Source organism: Mobula birostris, chromosome 10, assembly GCF_030028105.1.
Source record: "Mobula birostris isolate sMobBir1 chromosome 10, sMobBir1.hap1, whole genome shotgun sequence".
In the NCBI taxonomy this organism is placed as follows: Eukaryota; Metazoa; Chordata; class Chondrichthyes; order Myliobatiformes; family Myliobatidae; genus Mobula; species Mobula birostris.
In genome coordinates, this window is record NC_092379.1 from 117,478,603 (window position 1) to 117,491,361 (window position 12,759).

At 41.0% G+C, this 12,759-nt stretch overlaps 1 protein-coding gene across 1 annotated transcript in view; it reads left to right on the top strand.

Annotated features, from left to right (window-relative positions):
* kdrl (kinase insert domain receptor like) overlaps window positions 1-12,759 on the top strand; it is a 222,878-nt gene that overhangs the window by 59,928 nt on the left and 150,191 nt on the right. Inside the window, exons 4-5 of the mRNA XM_072270842.1 lie at window positions 855-982; window positions 11,253-11,415. Coding sequence (XP_072126943.1) covers window positions 855-982; window positions 11,253-11,415 — 291 coding nt within the window. The remainder of the gene's footprint in view (window positions 1-854; window positions 983-11,252; window positions 11,416-12,759) is intronic.

The window sequence follows — 12,759 nt, forward strand, 5'->3', positions numbered from 1 at the left end:
TAAAATCTTTATTGGCTTGATTTCCACAAAAAAATGTTCCTGAATTGCTTTGCATGATGGAAAATTTTTTAAATGATTCTTTGTTCATAGCTCACTTCGCCTCCTGAGATTGCTTCACAGCAAAAATCAATTTGTTCCGCAAAATTCAGACCTGCATAGAACCTGCTTTTCAGTGCAAATTCAAATAGTTCTTGTTGAGTCCAGGCACCTTGCAGGGAAGCTGAATTCAAAGGAAGTCCAAGAGGGAGATTGCGCTAAAAAAGGTTTAACAAAATTTCTCTCATTTATGTTCCATACAAAAACTTCTCATTGTTGGAAATGTACAATATTACAAATATTAATAACACTATAAGTCCAAATCCTGATTTCACTCTTTTGATTTTCTCTTTGTGGTGTAATGTTACACACTCATTTTGCTGAATTGTACATATCATGCCAAAGCCTGTGGTCTTACTTCTGTTTTTTAAGTATGAAACAATGGTTTCATCTGTAAATACACTGTTTGAGAAAGAAAAGGAAAAGAACTGGAAGCTTTAAATCATAACAGCAAAGCAATCAGATCACAACATCCAGAATGGAAGGGTTTTCAGAGGTTATTGAACCCAATTTAGGAGTTTAAAACACATAGTTTCTACCATTTGCTGTTGGACGATGAGACAAAAAGCAAATTAGAGTTTTAAAATCATTACGCACTTCAGCATTTAAAGGGTTAATTTTTATAACCGTAAAGAATGATAATGTTGACCATAGTTGTGCTGGAATCTTTTAGAAAACATCTGGGCCTTTAAAGAGTAATAAGTTATTGCCTAATGTAAAACTAATGTGAGCTCTCTGTTCTTTTTTTCGAAAAACAGATCCTCAAAGTCCATTTTTGCAGCCTTATCTTCAAGTTCCCAAATTCATAAAGGTGAATCAAAGCAGTGAGACTGTGGTGATCCCCTGCCGAGTCACAGCACCAGACTTAGAGGTCACCCTGCTGATGGTGAGAGACCCTTGAAACTGCTGCACATCATTAAAAGAAAGATGTTATGTAATGAAAATTGTGAGTTGTTAAATTGAGCAGAAAAGGAATGGGGGCCAGAAACATAAGGAGAGTAAAAATTAATAACATTTTGCACATTACGCAAACCATTCTGTTCTCTTTCCAGATTCAGTTTGACGTTGTTTAGCTTTGGCACTTTCTAGTTTAACTCCACATTCACAGTATTAGAATTTTTATTATCTCTAAGAAATGCCTCACATTACTCCATCAAACTTAAGTGGTCCTGCCCTTAACCTGTAGTTACTCTCTAAGTTCAAGCCACTTATATCTAACAAACTATGAGGAGTAACAGTCTTTTTTCCACGTAAGCATTCCAGAGATATGAAACTATATTAACTAAATGAATCTCATGCTTGGCAATGACAGGGTCTTTCAATCAACTGTGCCAACTCTCCTAGTTTTGGCAAGTGTCTTGGGCGGAAGGTTATAATTTCATGCATGCATTAATTTTGCCCAAGATCCCTCATGCTTTGTCTAGCTGAAAAATGTGAGAAAGCAAGAAGCTGTTAAAGAAGCATGAACCACCATTCAGAGCACCAGCAAGAGCCTTAAGGTTTCAATAGAAATGGCAACCATCTGCTTCCAAATCTGTATCTCATTTGAGTTTGTTCTTTAGGAAAGGAAAATGCTCATTTGGCCAGCTGAGTTATGAAGAGATGAAGCATACAAAACCTAAAAGAATACAGGAACATGGTGACAGGAGTAGGCCCATTAGCTACCTAAGTCTGTTCTTTATTCCACTGGACTGCAAACTCCATCCAGCTTTCACTTGTCTCCTAGTGCATTTGGAAATAAATCTCATCTTAAAATTGACAATTCTCCCAGCATCAATGGCATCCAGAATCTACATTAGGTGCAGTCTAACAAAAGTTTTGTACAAAGGCAACATGATATTCTTATGCCTATACTCAATATTTCAGCCAATGAAGGCTTGAGTCACAAATGCTGTTTCCAATGTCTTAGCCATCTGGTGTTATCACTTTCCGGGAGCTATGAATATGCAGGCGCAGTTAAACTAGGGGTTTCTATTGCTGTAAATGCCTTCTACATACTTGAAAGTTGTTTCAAAATTTGCTGTTTCACTGGGCCCCTTGATTTTTTTTTCAGTCCCACATAACATTGTATCATTTTATAATGCATACATTTCTAAATGACAATAAACGAGGACTGAGTGTCCTCATAACATCAGGTTATCCTGAATCAATGTTAAACCAAGTTATTGAACTGTTATAGTAGACCATCACGGAGGGCAGTTAAGATTCAGCCAGGTAGGTGAAATACAAACTCTCCTAGATGAGGACAGTCTGATTCATTCCCTAAATATGCAAGTCAACCACACAGATTTTCACAGCAATCCAGTTGTCAGGAAATGTAGTGGAGGCTTAACACAAGAGCAGAACAGCAGAGACAATTTATCAGTAATGATATTTGCTAACAAACTGTAAAATAACCCACAAGGGGCCACAAAACAAGAGAGAACAGTTATTTAATGCAACAAGAAAACAAGATAACTGAAGGCTAGGAGCAATTGTTTGAGGCTGGCTTGTCTAACAGGTGAACGAAGGACTCGTGGATGAGAGCTGGGTTTAAGTAGGCTGCAGGTGATGAGTTGAAAACAAGGTGACTCTTGTTAGTTGGGGGAAGACTGTACAGGCCTGACAAGACTGCCGTCCCTTTGGCTGGCACCCGATGGCCCAGGATGATCCAGGTTGGTCCGGTAGAACTCCTCAATGATCTTGGATCCAAGATGAAACTAGACGGCACCTAAGACCTCTCCTTTCGACTGTACTGTTCCCAGTCAACCATGAACTGCATATCCCTTCACGAAGATGTGAATCCATCAAATGGTGAACCATATACACTGGACCACCTACCACTGTCCTTGGGTCTGGGTGTGCGGGCTCTGTTGGGTTGAGTGGTCCACAGACAACAGGCCTGAGGCAGGACACATGATCCTGAGGGACGGTGGCAGCTGGAGACAGTAGTGATTGGATTGATGTGATGAGTAATCTTGAAGGGACCAAGGAACTGGGGCAAGAGTTTGCCAGAGTCAGTGCACAGGGGCAGGTCTCAGGTGAACAACCAGACATGGTCCCCAGGTGAGACTCATCTGGCTGGGCACCAATGGTGGTTAGTTTGGTGGCAGTAGGTGCAATTGGCAGCTAAGACGGCCCTCCGTGCCCTCTTGCAAGCATTCTGGCATTGGTGAACCAGGGTCCTGGTGGACGAGATCTCCACTGTTAGCTCCTCCACAGGGAACAACAGAGGGATTGGTAGCCATGATGCACTTCAAAGGGTGACATACCTGTAGCAGAGGAGGTGCGTAGATTGCAGGGCAGTTCAGCTCAGAACAGATACCGCAGGGAAGGGTCAGAGGCAGTGAAGTATCACAGAAAACTCTCCACTTGGTGGTTTGCTCTTTTGGGATTGACTGTTGGTCTGCATATGATAGCCAGTGGACAAGATCACTGAGGTTCAAAGGTGGGAGCAGAAGGTTTGCCAGAGCAGGAGACACACAGTGGGCCCTGGTCTATAAAGTGCCCTGAGAGAACCTGTGGAGGTGAACTATATGCTGGAGAACAAGGTCCCCTGTCTCAGCAGCTGACAAATGTTTGGTGAGGGCAATAGAGAACTGATCCACCAATGCCATGATCACCAGGGCCCAATCTAAATGGTGGCAAACCTGTGGTGAAATACATGGCGATGTGGGACCGGTAGGGTACGCAGGAGCCCAGGGGGCCACTGGTTTGAGAAATTGGACTGGGCTCATTGAGGGCAGGCAGCAATCAACCGATGTACACACATCTGTGATTATGGTGGGCCACCAGAACTGGCGTCACAGAAATTCCAGAGTCCATCATTCACCTGGATGGCTGGAGAGGGATGACTGGCAGGCCCACTGGCGTGCCTCTGAGCGCATGGCCACCGTCAGCTGGGTTGAACTGTAGGGACAGGGTGTCCGCCTTAGTGTTCTTGGAGTCCGGTTGGTCAGAGATGGGGAAATGGAATTGCTTGAAGAAGAACGAGCAGTGGGCTGAACTGGTGAGTCTGTTGTATGGCTATGAGGTTCAGGTGGTCAGTCCAGATCAGAAAGGGCTTGGTGCTTCCCATCACTCAGTCTCTCCATTCCTCCAAGGCCTATGGAGAGTACCTCCCTGTCTCCTACTCCATAACGCCACTGTATAGAGTTGAATTTGCATGAGAAGAAGGCACATGGGTGTGTCTTTCCACCTGGTCCTCGCTAGGGAGGATGGTCCCAGCGCCCAAGTGTGTCCACCAAAGGTCCAGAGGCATTCAGATGGCCAGAGTGGGAGCAGTGGTGGAGTGTTTCTTGAGCTCCATGAGAGCACGGTCTGCGGCAGCTGACCAGGTTAAGCGTGAGGTCAGCTGATTTGGTGCGGGAAGTGAGAAGAGCAGCGATTTGTCTGTAATTCCTGGTGAAATTGGAGAAGCTCAAAAAGTGCAGTAGTTGTTTGATGGAGTGTAATCAGGGTCATTAATCAATGACACCACTTTCTCTGGGTCCATGGTTACACCATGGGGTGAAAGGACATAACCCAGGAAGTAAATGACTGGAGTGTGGAACTGCCATTTCTCTAACTTGTGGTACAGCTGGTTTTCGAGGATACACTAAAGGACTGAAGGGACGTGACACATGTGTTCATGGGTGTCCTTGGAGAAGATGGGGTAGATGAACAAATACCTTCGTACCTTTGAAGCGTGTCTTGGAGGATCTCACTGATAAAGGCTCGGAAAACGGCTGGTGTAAAGTCCAAAAGGCATCACCAAGTCTGTGTAGTGACAAGTGGGTGTTAGGAATGCAGTTTCCCACTCATTCCCCTGGTGGCTGCGAATCAGGTTGTACGCTCTCTATTGATCCAGTTTGGTGAAGATCTGGGCCCCAGGAAGTGTTTCAAGTAGTGTTAATAGTAATTTTGTTGAGCCTACAGTAGTCAATCCAGGTACAATCCCCTCCCCCAACTTTCTTTTTGATAAAGAATATTCCTGCACAAGCTGGGGACTGGGATGGGCAAATGAAGCTGTGATGTAGTGTTTCCATGATGTTCTCATTCATGGATTAGGTCTCAGGCAAGGAGGGAGAGATCAGATGGCCTCGGGGAAGGATAATGCTCAGGAGGGGATCAATTGCACAGTGGTGTGATCTGTGAGGTGGCAGAATGCTGGTCTTCTTGCTGTGGAAACCAGGCAACGGCTAAGTCATGTGGGAGCTTGGTGAGGTTGAAAGTTTCTTCCATCTCCACAGAATTATGGCATCAAGTCAGCTGAAGTTGCAGGCAAGTAGTCTGGCAGGTGGGCGTCCAATTCAGCAGTGAAATGGATGACTCGGCAAAGTGGGGGCCATGAGTGGTGAGCTAGAGGTAACGCAAGATGACAGGACTGTTGATTGAGTCGATAGGGAGGAATTGGTTAGATTCGTAGTGCAATCTGATGCTCATATGCAAAGGCCACGCATGCACTCTGACTATCCCAGCCCCCAACGGACATCCATAAATGACCCTCTGAATTGACCAGTGTCTTATGAAACAACCCTCCAGATCATCAGCCAGAGCCTCTGTTCTGTTCCTAGAAACATTGCAGGCTGCAGAACACATCATCGTGCAGGTAGGGAGAGCTCCTTTAACCCTGCCCCCACCAACCCCCAAGAGCATGAGAGTCAGTGGAGAAACAACACGTGTGCTTACTGTGGAGTAGCTGATTACCCACACATCAAAAGCTCACTGCATCTTGGGAAACGGCATCTCTAGGAAATCTCCTGCCAGCCTCTCGTTCCAGCGCCATTGCCGACTCACGCTATCTGTCCTCCTCCACACCATGAGGGCTTTACGTGCAAAGGTGAATTCCTGCACAACAAGCAACTTTCTGGACTGGACTCTGTATGGTCATCTTGGACTTCCTATTGAGCCTATCTCTCCGCCCTCCTGCACCACAGCCATTTATGGATGTCCATTGGGGCCTGGGGTGGTCAGAGTGTGCAGATGGCCTGTGCACACGAGCATCTGAGAGCACAGCAGAAGTGTACTGTTCTGACACAAATGGAGAAAGTTAGTAACATGAAGTAGCTGAACTGGATGTTAAGCTCAAAATAGCCAGATGGAAAATGAAGTGTTGTTTCTCAATTGACTTTAGTCTTCGGTTTTTGGAAGTGCAGATGACAGAGAGAACTGGACATTGTAATGCAAGGCATGCATTATAAAATAGTACATTGTTTAACTGAATAAAAGAACAAACATTCATTAAATGATCCCACAAATATTAATTTAGAGTTACATGGGATATAGAAACTTTGAAGATTGGAAGGCAAGACAGTGTCAGAATTCCCACACCTGTTCCGTGTATTCATAAAACAACATGCATCATTTTATCTGTTGTATTGCTCAGTTCCTCAGTCTCTCACATAAACAGTTAGTTTATTCCTGACTTTTTCAACATTCTTCACCTCTAGTGTCACCTGAGACGTACACTGTTCCTTATACAGTATTTGTCATCCTCTGAGTATAGCAGCTTTAATATGCTTCACTTTCCCTCCTTTGAACTTGAGTTGAAGCCTCAGTCTGTTACGTTTTGATGATAGAAAACACATTGCTCGTGTTAAAGTCCCTCTACCTTTAGAATATTTGTTATATTCACAAGGTCTGCCTTGAGTTACCTTCTCTCAAATATAACCTCTCTTAACTGCCTTCAAAATCTTATTCAAAATATGTATTCAGTTCCTTTTGAATATGCCCTCTCCAATGACAAGAATATTCCACAGGAATCAGTGACCTCACACAAGACTAGCTTATTGTCTCATACAATAATCAGGGGGCCACCTTTTGGCTGATAGATTTACATGAAACCCTCTTCACCTTTTTACAAGGACACAATATAACATCAGTTCATGGAAAAAAATAGACTTTTCATCTCGTATTCAGGTAAATATTCCCTGCTTAATGAACATTGAAAAATGTCATGAACTATTATCTTGGTGTGGAGAACATCTCCAGGTTTAGCTTACAGTATGCCTAATATCCCTCTTTCTTTGAGTCATTCCAGTAAATCTCTTCTGCCTATAAAATTAAAGTGATTGAAAACCGGTAGTAAAATTGTCATTCGCAGTTAGTTTGTGGTGGACCAACCAGGGAGATAACATTGATTCTTTATAAAATCACGGGCTAGGTAATGAATGGAGTATTGTATCCATCGCTGGTCCCCAAATTCAGGATCAATTTGAAGATCTTGCAAAGGATCCAGAAGATACTTACAGAAATGATTCGAAGAAAGAAGATTAGGCATAAGCTAAGCCTGGTGATGTTCTTCTCCTCGAAGACATCACAAGATCATGAAAGATTAGATAAGGTACTAAAAGGAAATCTTCCCATTGTTTCATGAACCAGGGGATAGTTTATCGTATCCAGCATAGTTTACCTTATGTGCTGCATATTACCTAACTTCTACACACACATCATTTTGCATCGATCTATGTTCAACAGCATTTCCTACTTGTCAATAAGTCTCATACTCCATCGATGTGTACAATAAGAGCCCAATGAACAGTCCCTAAAATATCCTTTCTCCTTCCTAGCATGCCTCATGCACAATCATACCAAGTTTCTCGAGTGCAGCCTCCTCAGAAGATCCCCTATACACGTTTACTTCTTTTGATCAATGTCCTATTTGGAAATGCTAAAGATCTGTTAAATCAAAACATGATAACACAAAGTTTCCATAATTCACTCGCCTCCACTATTGTCAGACATAGCTCTCTACTAACGATATCAATATCAGGTTTCCCAGACAGAAACCACATTGATTCTGCTCATTATTTAACTTTTCTCTATTGAGATGCCCATTACTAAATGTGCCTCTATATAATCCCATGGCTGCCTTCATGCCTTTTTCATATATTGTTTCAGTATCTTCCTCCAACAGTCAGGCATCATTCTATTTCCAATCATTGCTCAACTCTCATGTGAAGTTCTTATTAGCAACTCCATTATAATCCATTAATGATTTGTCCTTTTTTTAGTATTCTGTGCAGTTCATCAGACATTTATTTATAATTTCTATCGATTTTAACATTCCCTTATATCATTCTGGAAATATGTTATTTTTATCTAAAAACTCATATTTAAATATAACTTGTTTATTGCATCCAAAGACAGCTCCAGTAGTGTAACAATTCATGGATGTTTCATACTTCCGTACAGAGTTCCAGTTATTAATTTTGAGAGATAATCATTTAGAATCTTTGTATAATTTTAGCCAAAGAACTGTACTGATGACATAAACGTCTGTGGGCTGGAATGTCTCACTGATGAAGGAAGTAATGGAATTTATAGAGGTGCCTTTACATTAAAAGAAATCATGTATATGTAAAACTCTGTAATTCAGTTTATCCCTCTTCAGTGTTTGCATGTTTATGAGTGATAGAGGCACTTAGGCTAGTTCCCATGTCCCTGTGTCTGAATGTAACATGGAGACAAGCTGTCTGCATCCTGCTACGTAAAAGGAAGCTACAGGAGTAAAGTGATAGTGCCATTCACAAACATCCTCCATCAAGCATAAGGTTTTGCAAACTTTATACACACCCTCTATTCCAGGAAAGTGTACTTGTAATCTACTTGGACTTTTCCTTTTGTGGGTTTTTCTCAAAGCAATGTTGACAAATAACACTGAGAAACTTTGTGCAGCCTTCCAGTCAGCAAAGAGGGCATATTTAATGCATGATTCCCAAGCCTACAAAGCTTTTTAGAATAGCACAGAACCTTCATGTGCTACGCACAAGAACTGTATGAAAACAAAATTGCCATTTGAATGGAGTCATTCTGTCAGGCTTGCGAAGATTGTCAAATTATTTCCAGATTCTTTGCACGTATGTGGTTTACAGATTCGAGTGTCCAGATGTGCAGCTGTGAACAATGATGTACAAATCACACTTAAAGCCCACTTCATCAAAACTCACATTGTTGAAGTTTATCAAACTCACATTGCTAAAGTTCACATGACCCATAAGTAAAGCACATGCAGGCACAGTTCTTCAACAAGACCTGCTGACCAGATCCTTTCTAAGCAACACCAACCATGTGTTCTCAGCCTATCACTACATAATCCATAGCTGAGACAATCCAAGGTTCTTTCGGGCTATAATAACACTCAAACATTTGAAAAATTTGTTTGAAAGGTATAGATTTCCTTTTTTGGAGCTGACATGAATTCATTCTTCTGTGTTTTTGTGTAATTTTATTAAGTCCATTTCATGGCTACTCTCTGTAATGCTTCTCTTCATTTCTTTCTGAGTCTGAAACAAATGGGAGTGATTTACCAATAACTGCAAGTATTGTTCCCTGTTCCTTCTGAGCTAACAGTGGACAAAAGTGTTCCTTTTGCTAAGTAAAGCAAGCAAGATATGTCAAAGGTATTGAAGCTTTGATTTAAATACTCACTGTGAATTTGATGAGTCCCCCAGGCTAACAATTCTTATATGCTGAAAGGACATTTTTAAAAAAACTCATCTCACTTGGGACTAGTAGGGAGTGTGTGTTATTATTCTGTCAACTTTCTTTGGCTGATGTTATATCACTTTAAAAAGAAGGTTCTGAAATGCAAAAGGTTTAAAATCATAGTAGGCTACAAAATGTGTCACTTTTGGCAAAATAAAATAACAAAATGTCAGACACACTAACTTCAGCATTTTAATGTGACATAGTTATTGTTGCTGTAAAGAAAACAACCATTAATAATTCATTTTATCTCTCTCTCTCTCTCTTATACACTGTATAAGAAATTGTCTTTTGCACCATTATACCAAAAATAACGAGTCAAACATAATAGATCTAAAGTTGCTCATCTCTTTGCCTTTGTTTATAGATAATAGCTTCTGACTTTCAATGGATGAGCTTCTATACCTTTAGTTTACCGTGCTTGCTTTAGTTAGCAAAGGCATGTTTTTGCCCACTATTCAGAAGGATGAAGGAGGTACCTTATTTAACCTACTGGACAGTGATATGCTTGGAGAGAATGGTCATGGAGAAGGTGTTTCAATTAGTAGGAGAGTCTGGGATCTAAGGAATGTCCTTTTAAAACTGACATGAGGAGAAATTTCTTCAGCCAAAAGGTGGTGAATCCGTGGGAATTTGTTTCCACAGAAGGCTAAGGAGGCCAAGTCATTGTGTGTACTTAAGGCAGAGATCGATAGATCCTTGGTAAGGGGTTAACGGTTATGGGGAGAAGGCAGGAGAATAGGGTTGAACACAACATCCACTATGATTGAATGAGAGAACAGACTTTATATTCAAATTGGCCAATTCTGATCTTATATTATCTACACTAGCCCACAAGTATGGAAGCAATATTTGCACTCAGTGGTGAGTATTTTGCATTTGTAGCTAACCTCAAAAAGAAATGTAAAAGAATCATCAAAGTCTAAGTACACAAAAGAGGAGTACAACTTTTCCACAGAAACCAAGAGGTTGATATCCATTATGTGGGTATGGTTGGTGACTGTAAAGTTAAGGTCATTAACTTTTAAGTAACAGAAATCAGTGACAGAAATAAAGATCTTTTTCTCATGAAAAATATGATACAAATCAAAAGAAGCATTAATGAAAGCAAACTGCTTAATACAAGGTGCAAAAGCACAAATGGTGTGGTTAAATGGAAAACTAAAAGATATGAAATGAGGGTGTGGTTAAGAACATTGCATATGTGGAAAAGACATCTTTTTATAATTAATTCTTAACAACGGTCGTATTTGTCAGAAACAAAAGGAAGGTAATCTGATCAATATGAACAAAACGAACACCCTTTAGAACTCTTACAGTTAATTGTGATTGTGAAAAAATAGTTTAAAGATAGAATTCGAGAAACAATTGATCTTGAGTGGTTTTCCATCTTTAGTTTCAGGACAGAGGCAGATGATAAAAATATTTTACTCAAACCACTTCCATAGCAGATGCTACTGAATATCCTCCAAGTAACGTGCACTAAAATTGAATATCCTGTTGTTCAATAAGAGTCTGGTACAAAATGCAAAAACACACTCATCACAACAAACAGTGATCTAAGAATATACAAGTATTACATACCTAGTGCAAAACTGGATGTCTTAATGTAACCATTGAAATTATTGTGTATTATGAAGAAGAAGAAGAAGAAAGCCCTTAACTCCATTGTGTATTATAAACAATGATAATTTTTTTGCCTCATACAGGAGGGAGACACTGAATTTAGAACCGATGAAGAGAATACCGTATGGGATCCTAAACAAGGTTTTATCATTCGAAATCCTAAGCGTGCTCAACATGGCATGTTACATTGCAAGACCATAGTTGATAATCAGACCTTCTTGTCCTACTATATGATACTCATAGAAGGTGAGAACTATTAGTCTATTGAAATCAATAATGCTATTTTGACTCCTTGTTGGATTTCACTGAGAGCAGATGGCATGACGGACATTTTGTTACAGACCCAGTTGATTTTATTACGCCTGCACTCAGTTGCATTACATTGGGTCAGGTACTTGATTGATTGGGCAAAAAGAGACAGCAGGTCAGTTGGGAGAGGACCTAATCAAAACTCAAGAGATGACAGTACTATTATTGCCAGATTGGCAGGAGATGAACTGTGAGGGTCATACAGTCCAGACAGAACAAACGCAAAATATTGATGATGTTAAAAATCTGAGGCAAAAACAAGAAATACTGGAAAGACAATATGTCTCCAGCAATATGAAGGACAAGACTCTGTTGCCGCAGGCCTGCTGCCCTTGTCTGGTGGCAGGACAGATGACATGGGAGTTGTGTTGCCTCGGTTGAAGCGAGGACTAGGCCTCAAGCCTCGGGCTTGCCTGCTGCTGCTGCTGCAGACCAGGTGAGAAGACGTGGAAGCTTTACAGTGTGCGGGCTGGTGTCTCCTGTCAGTGCTGCCCTCACATGTTTGAGCAGTGGAATGACAGGTTGGATTGCATGCATCTGCTCACTACTGGGAGACCGTACCATCAATGGCCGGATATTGTCGCTCAGTATCTTAGACAACATATATGTGTTTTTTTAAGTGAATATGCTTCTTTGCTCACTGTTTTGAATTATTTTGCTCATTATTTTGAATGTTACTAGCTATTTTGAGGGTTTTGCATCTTGGACCCAGAGGAACGCTGTCTTGTTCAGCTATATCTAGGTTTGGCTGAATGATAACTAAACTTGATTTGATTTGATGTCCGGAGAGAGAGAGAGCAAATAAGGTCTGATCACGATCAATGACCTCCCTGATCAAAGTCATGAAATGTTAACAGTGATTCTCTCTCTATGGATGCTGCCTCACCAGCTGAGCATTTCCATTATTTCTGACTTTTTCTAAAATTTTCTTAGTTTCTTCCAACTCATTTGAATAAAATTAATCAGGTGTACATTTGAGGATCCCACTGGCTTGCCAACAACTTTATCAAGTAGACCAGTCACAATTCAGGAGCAAATTCTTCTTCATTTTAGGCATTTCCTCAGGTTCAAGAATGACTTTATTCCATTCTGATTTGTGGGCCTTGAACTAGTAATTGAGGTCAGCATGGAAACCACAGACGCTTCAACAAATGGGCAGGAGGTTTTTCATGAGGTGAGGGCATTTGGTGGACTGTTAAACTTTGCAAATGGCCTCTGACTGCTCAGAAGCACAACCACATGGTTTTTCAGTATCAATCACAATGCTCATTCTCTTCTTTG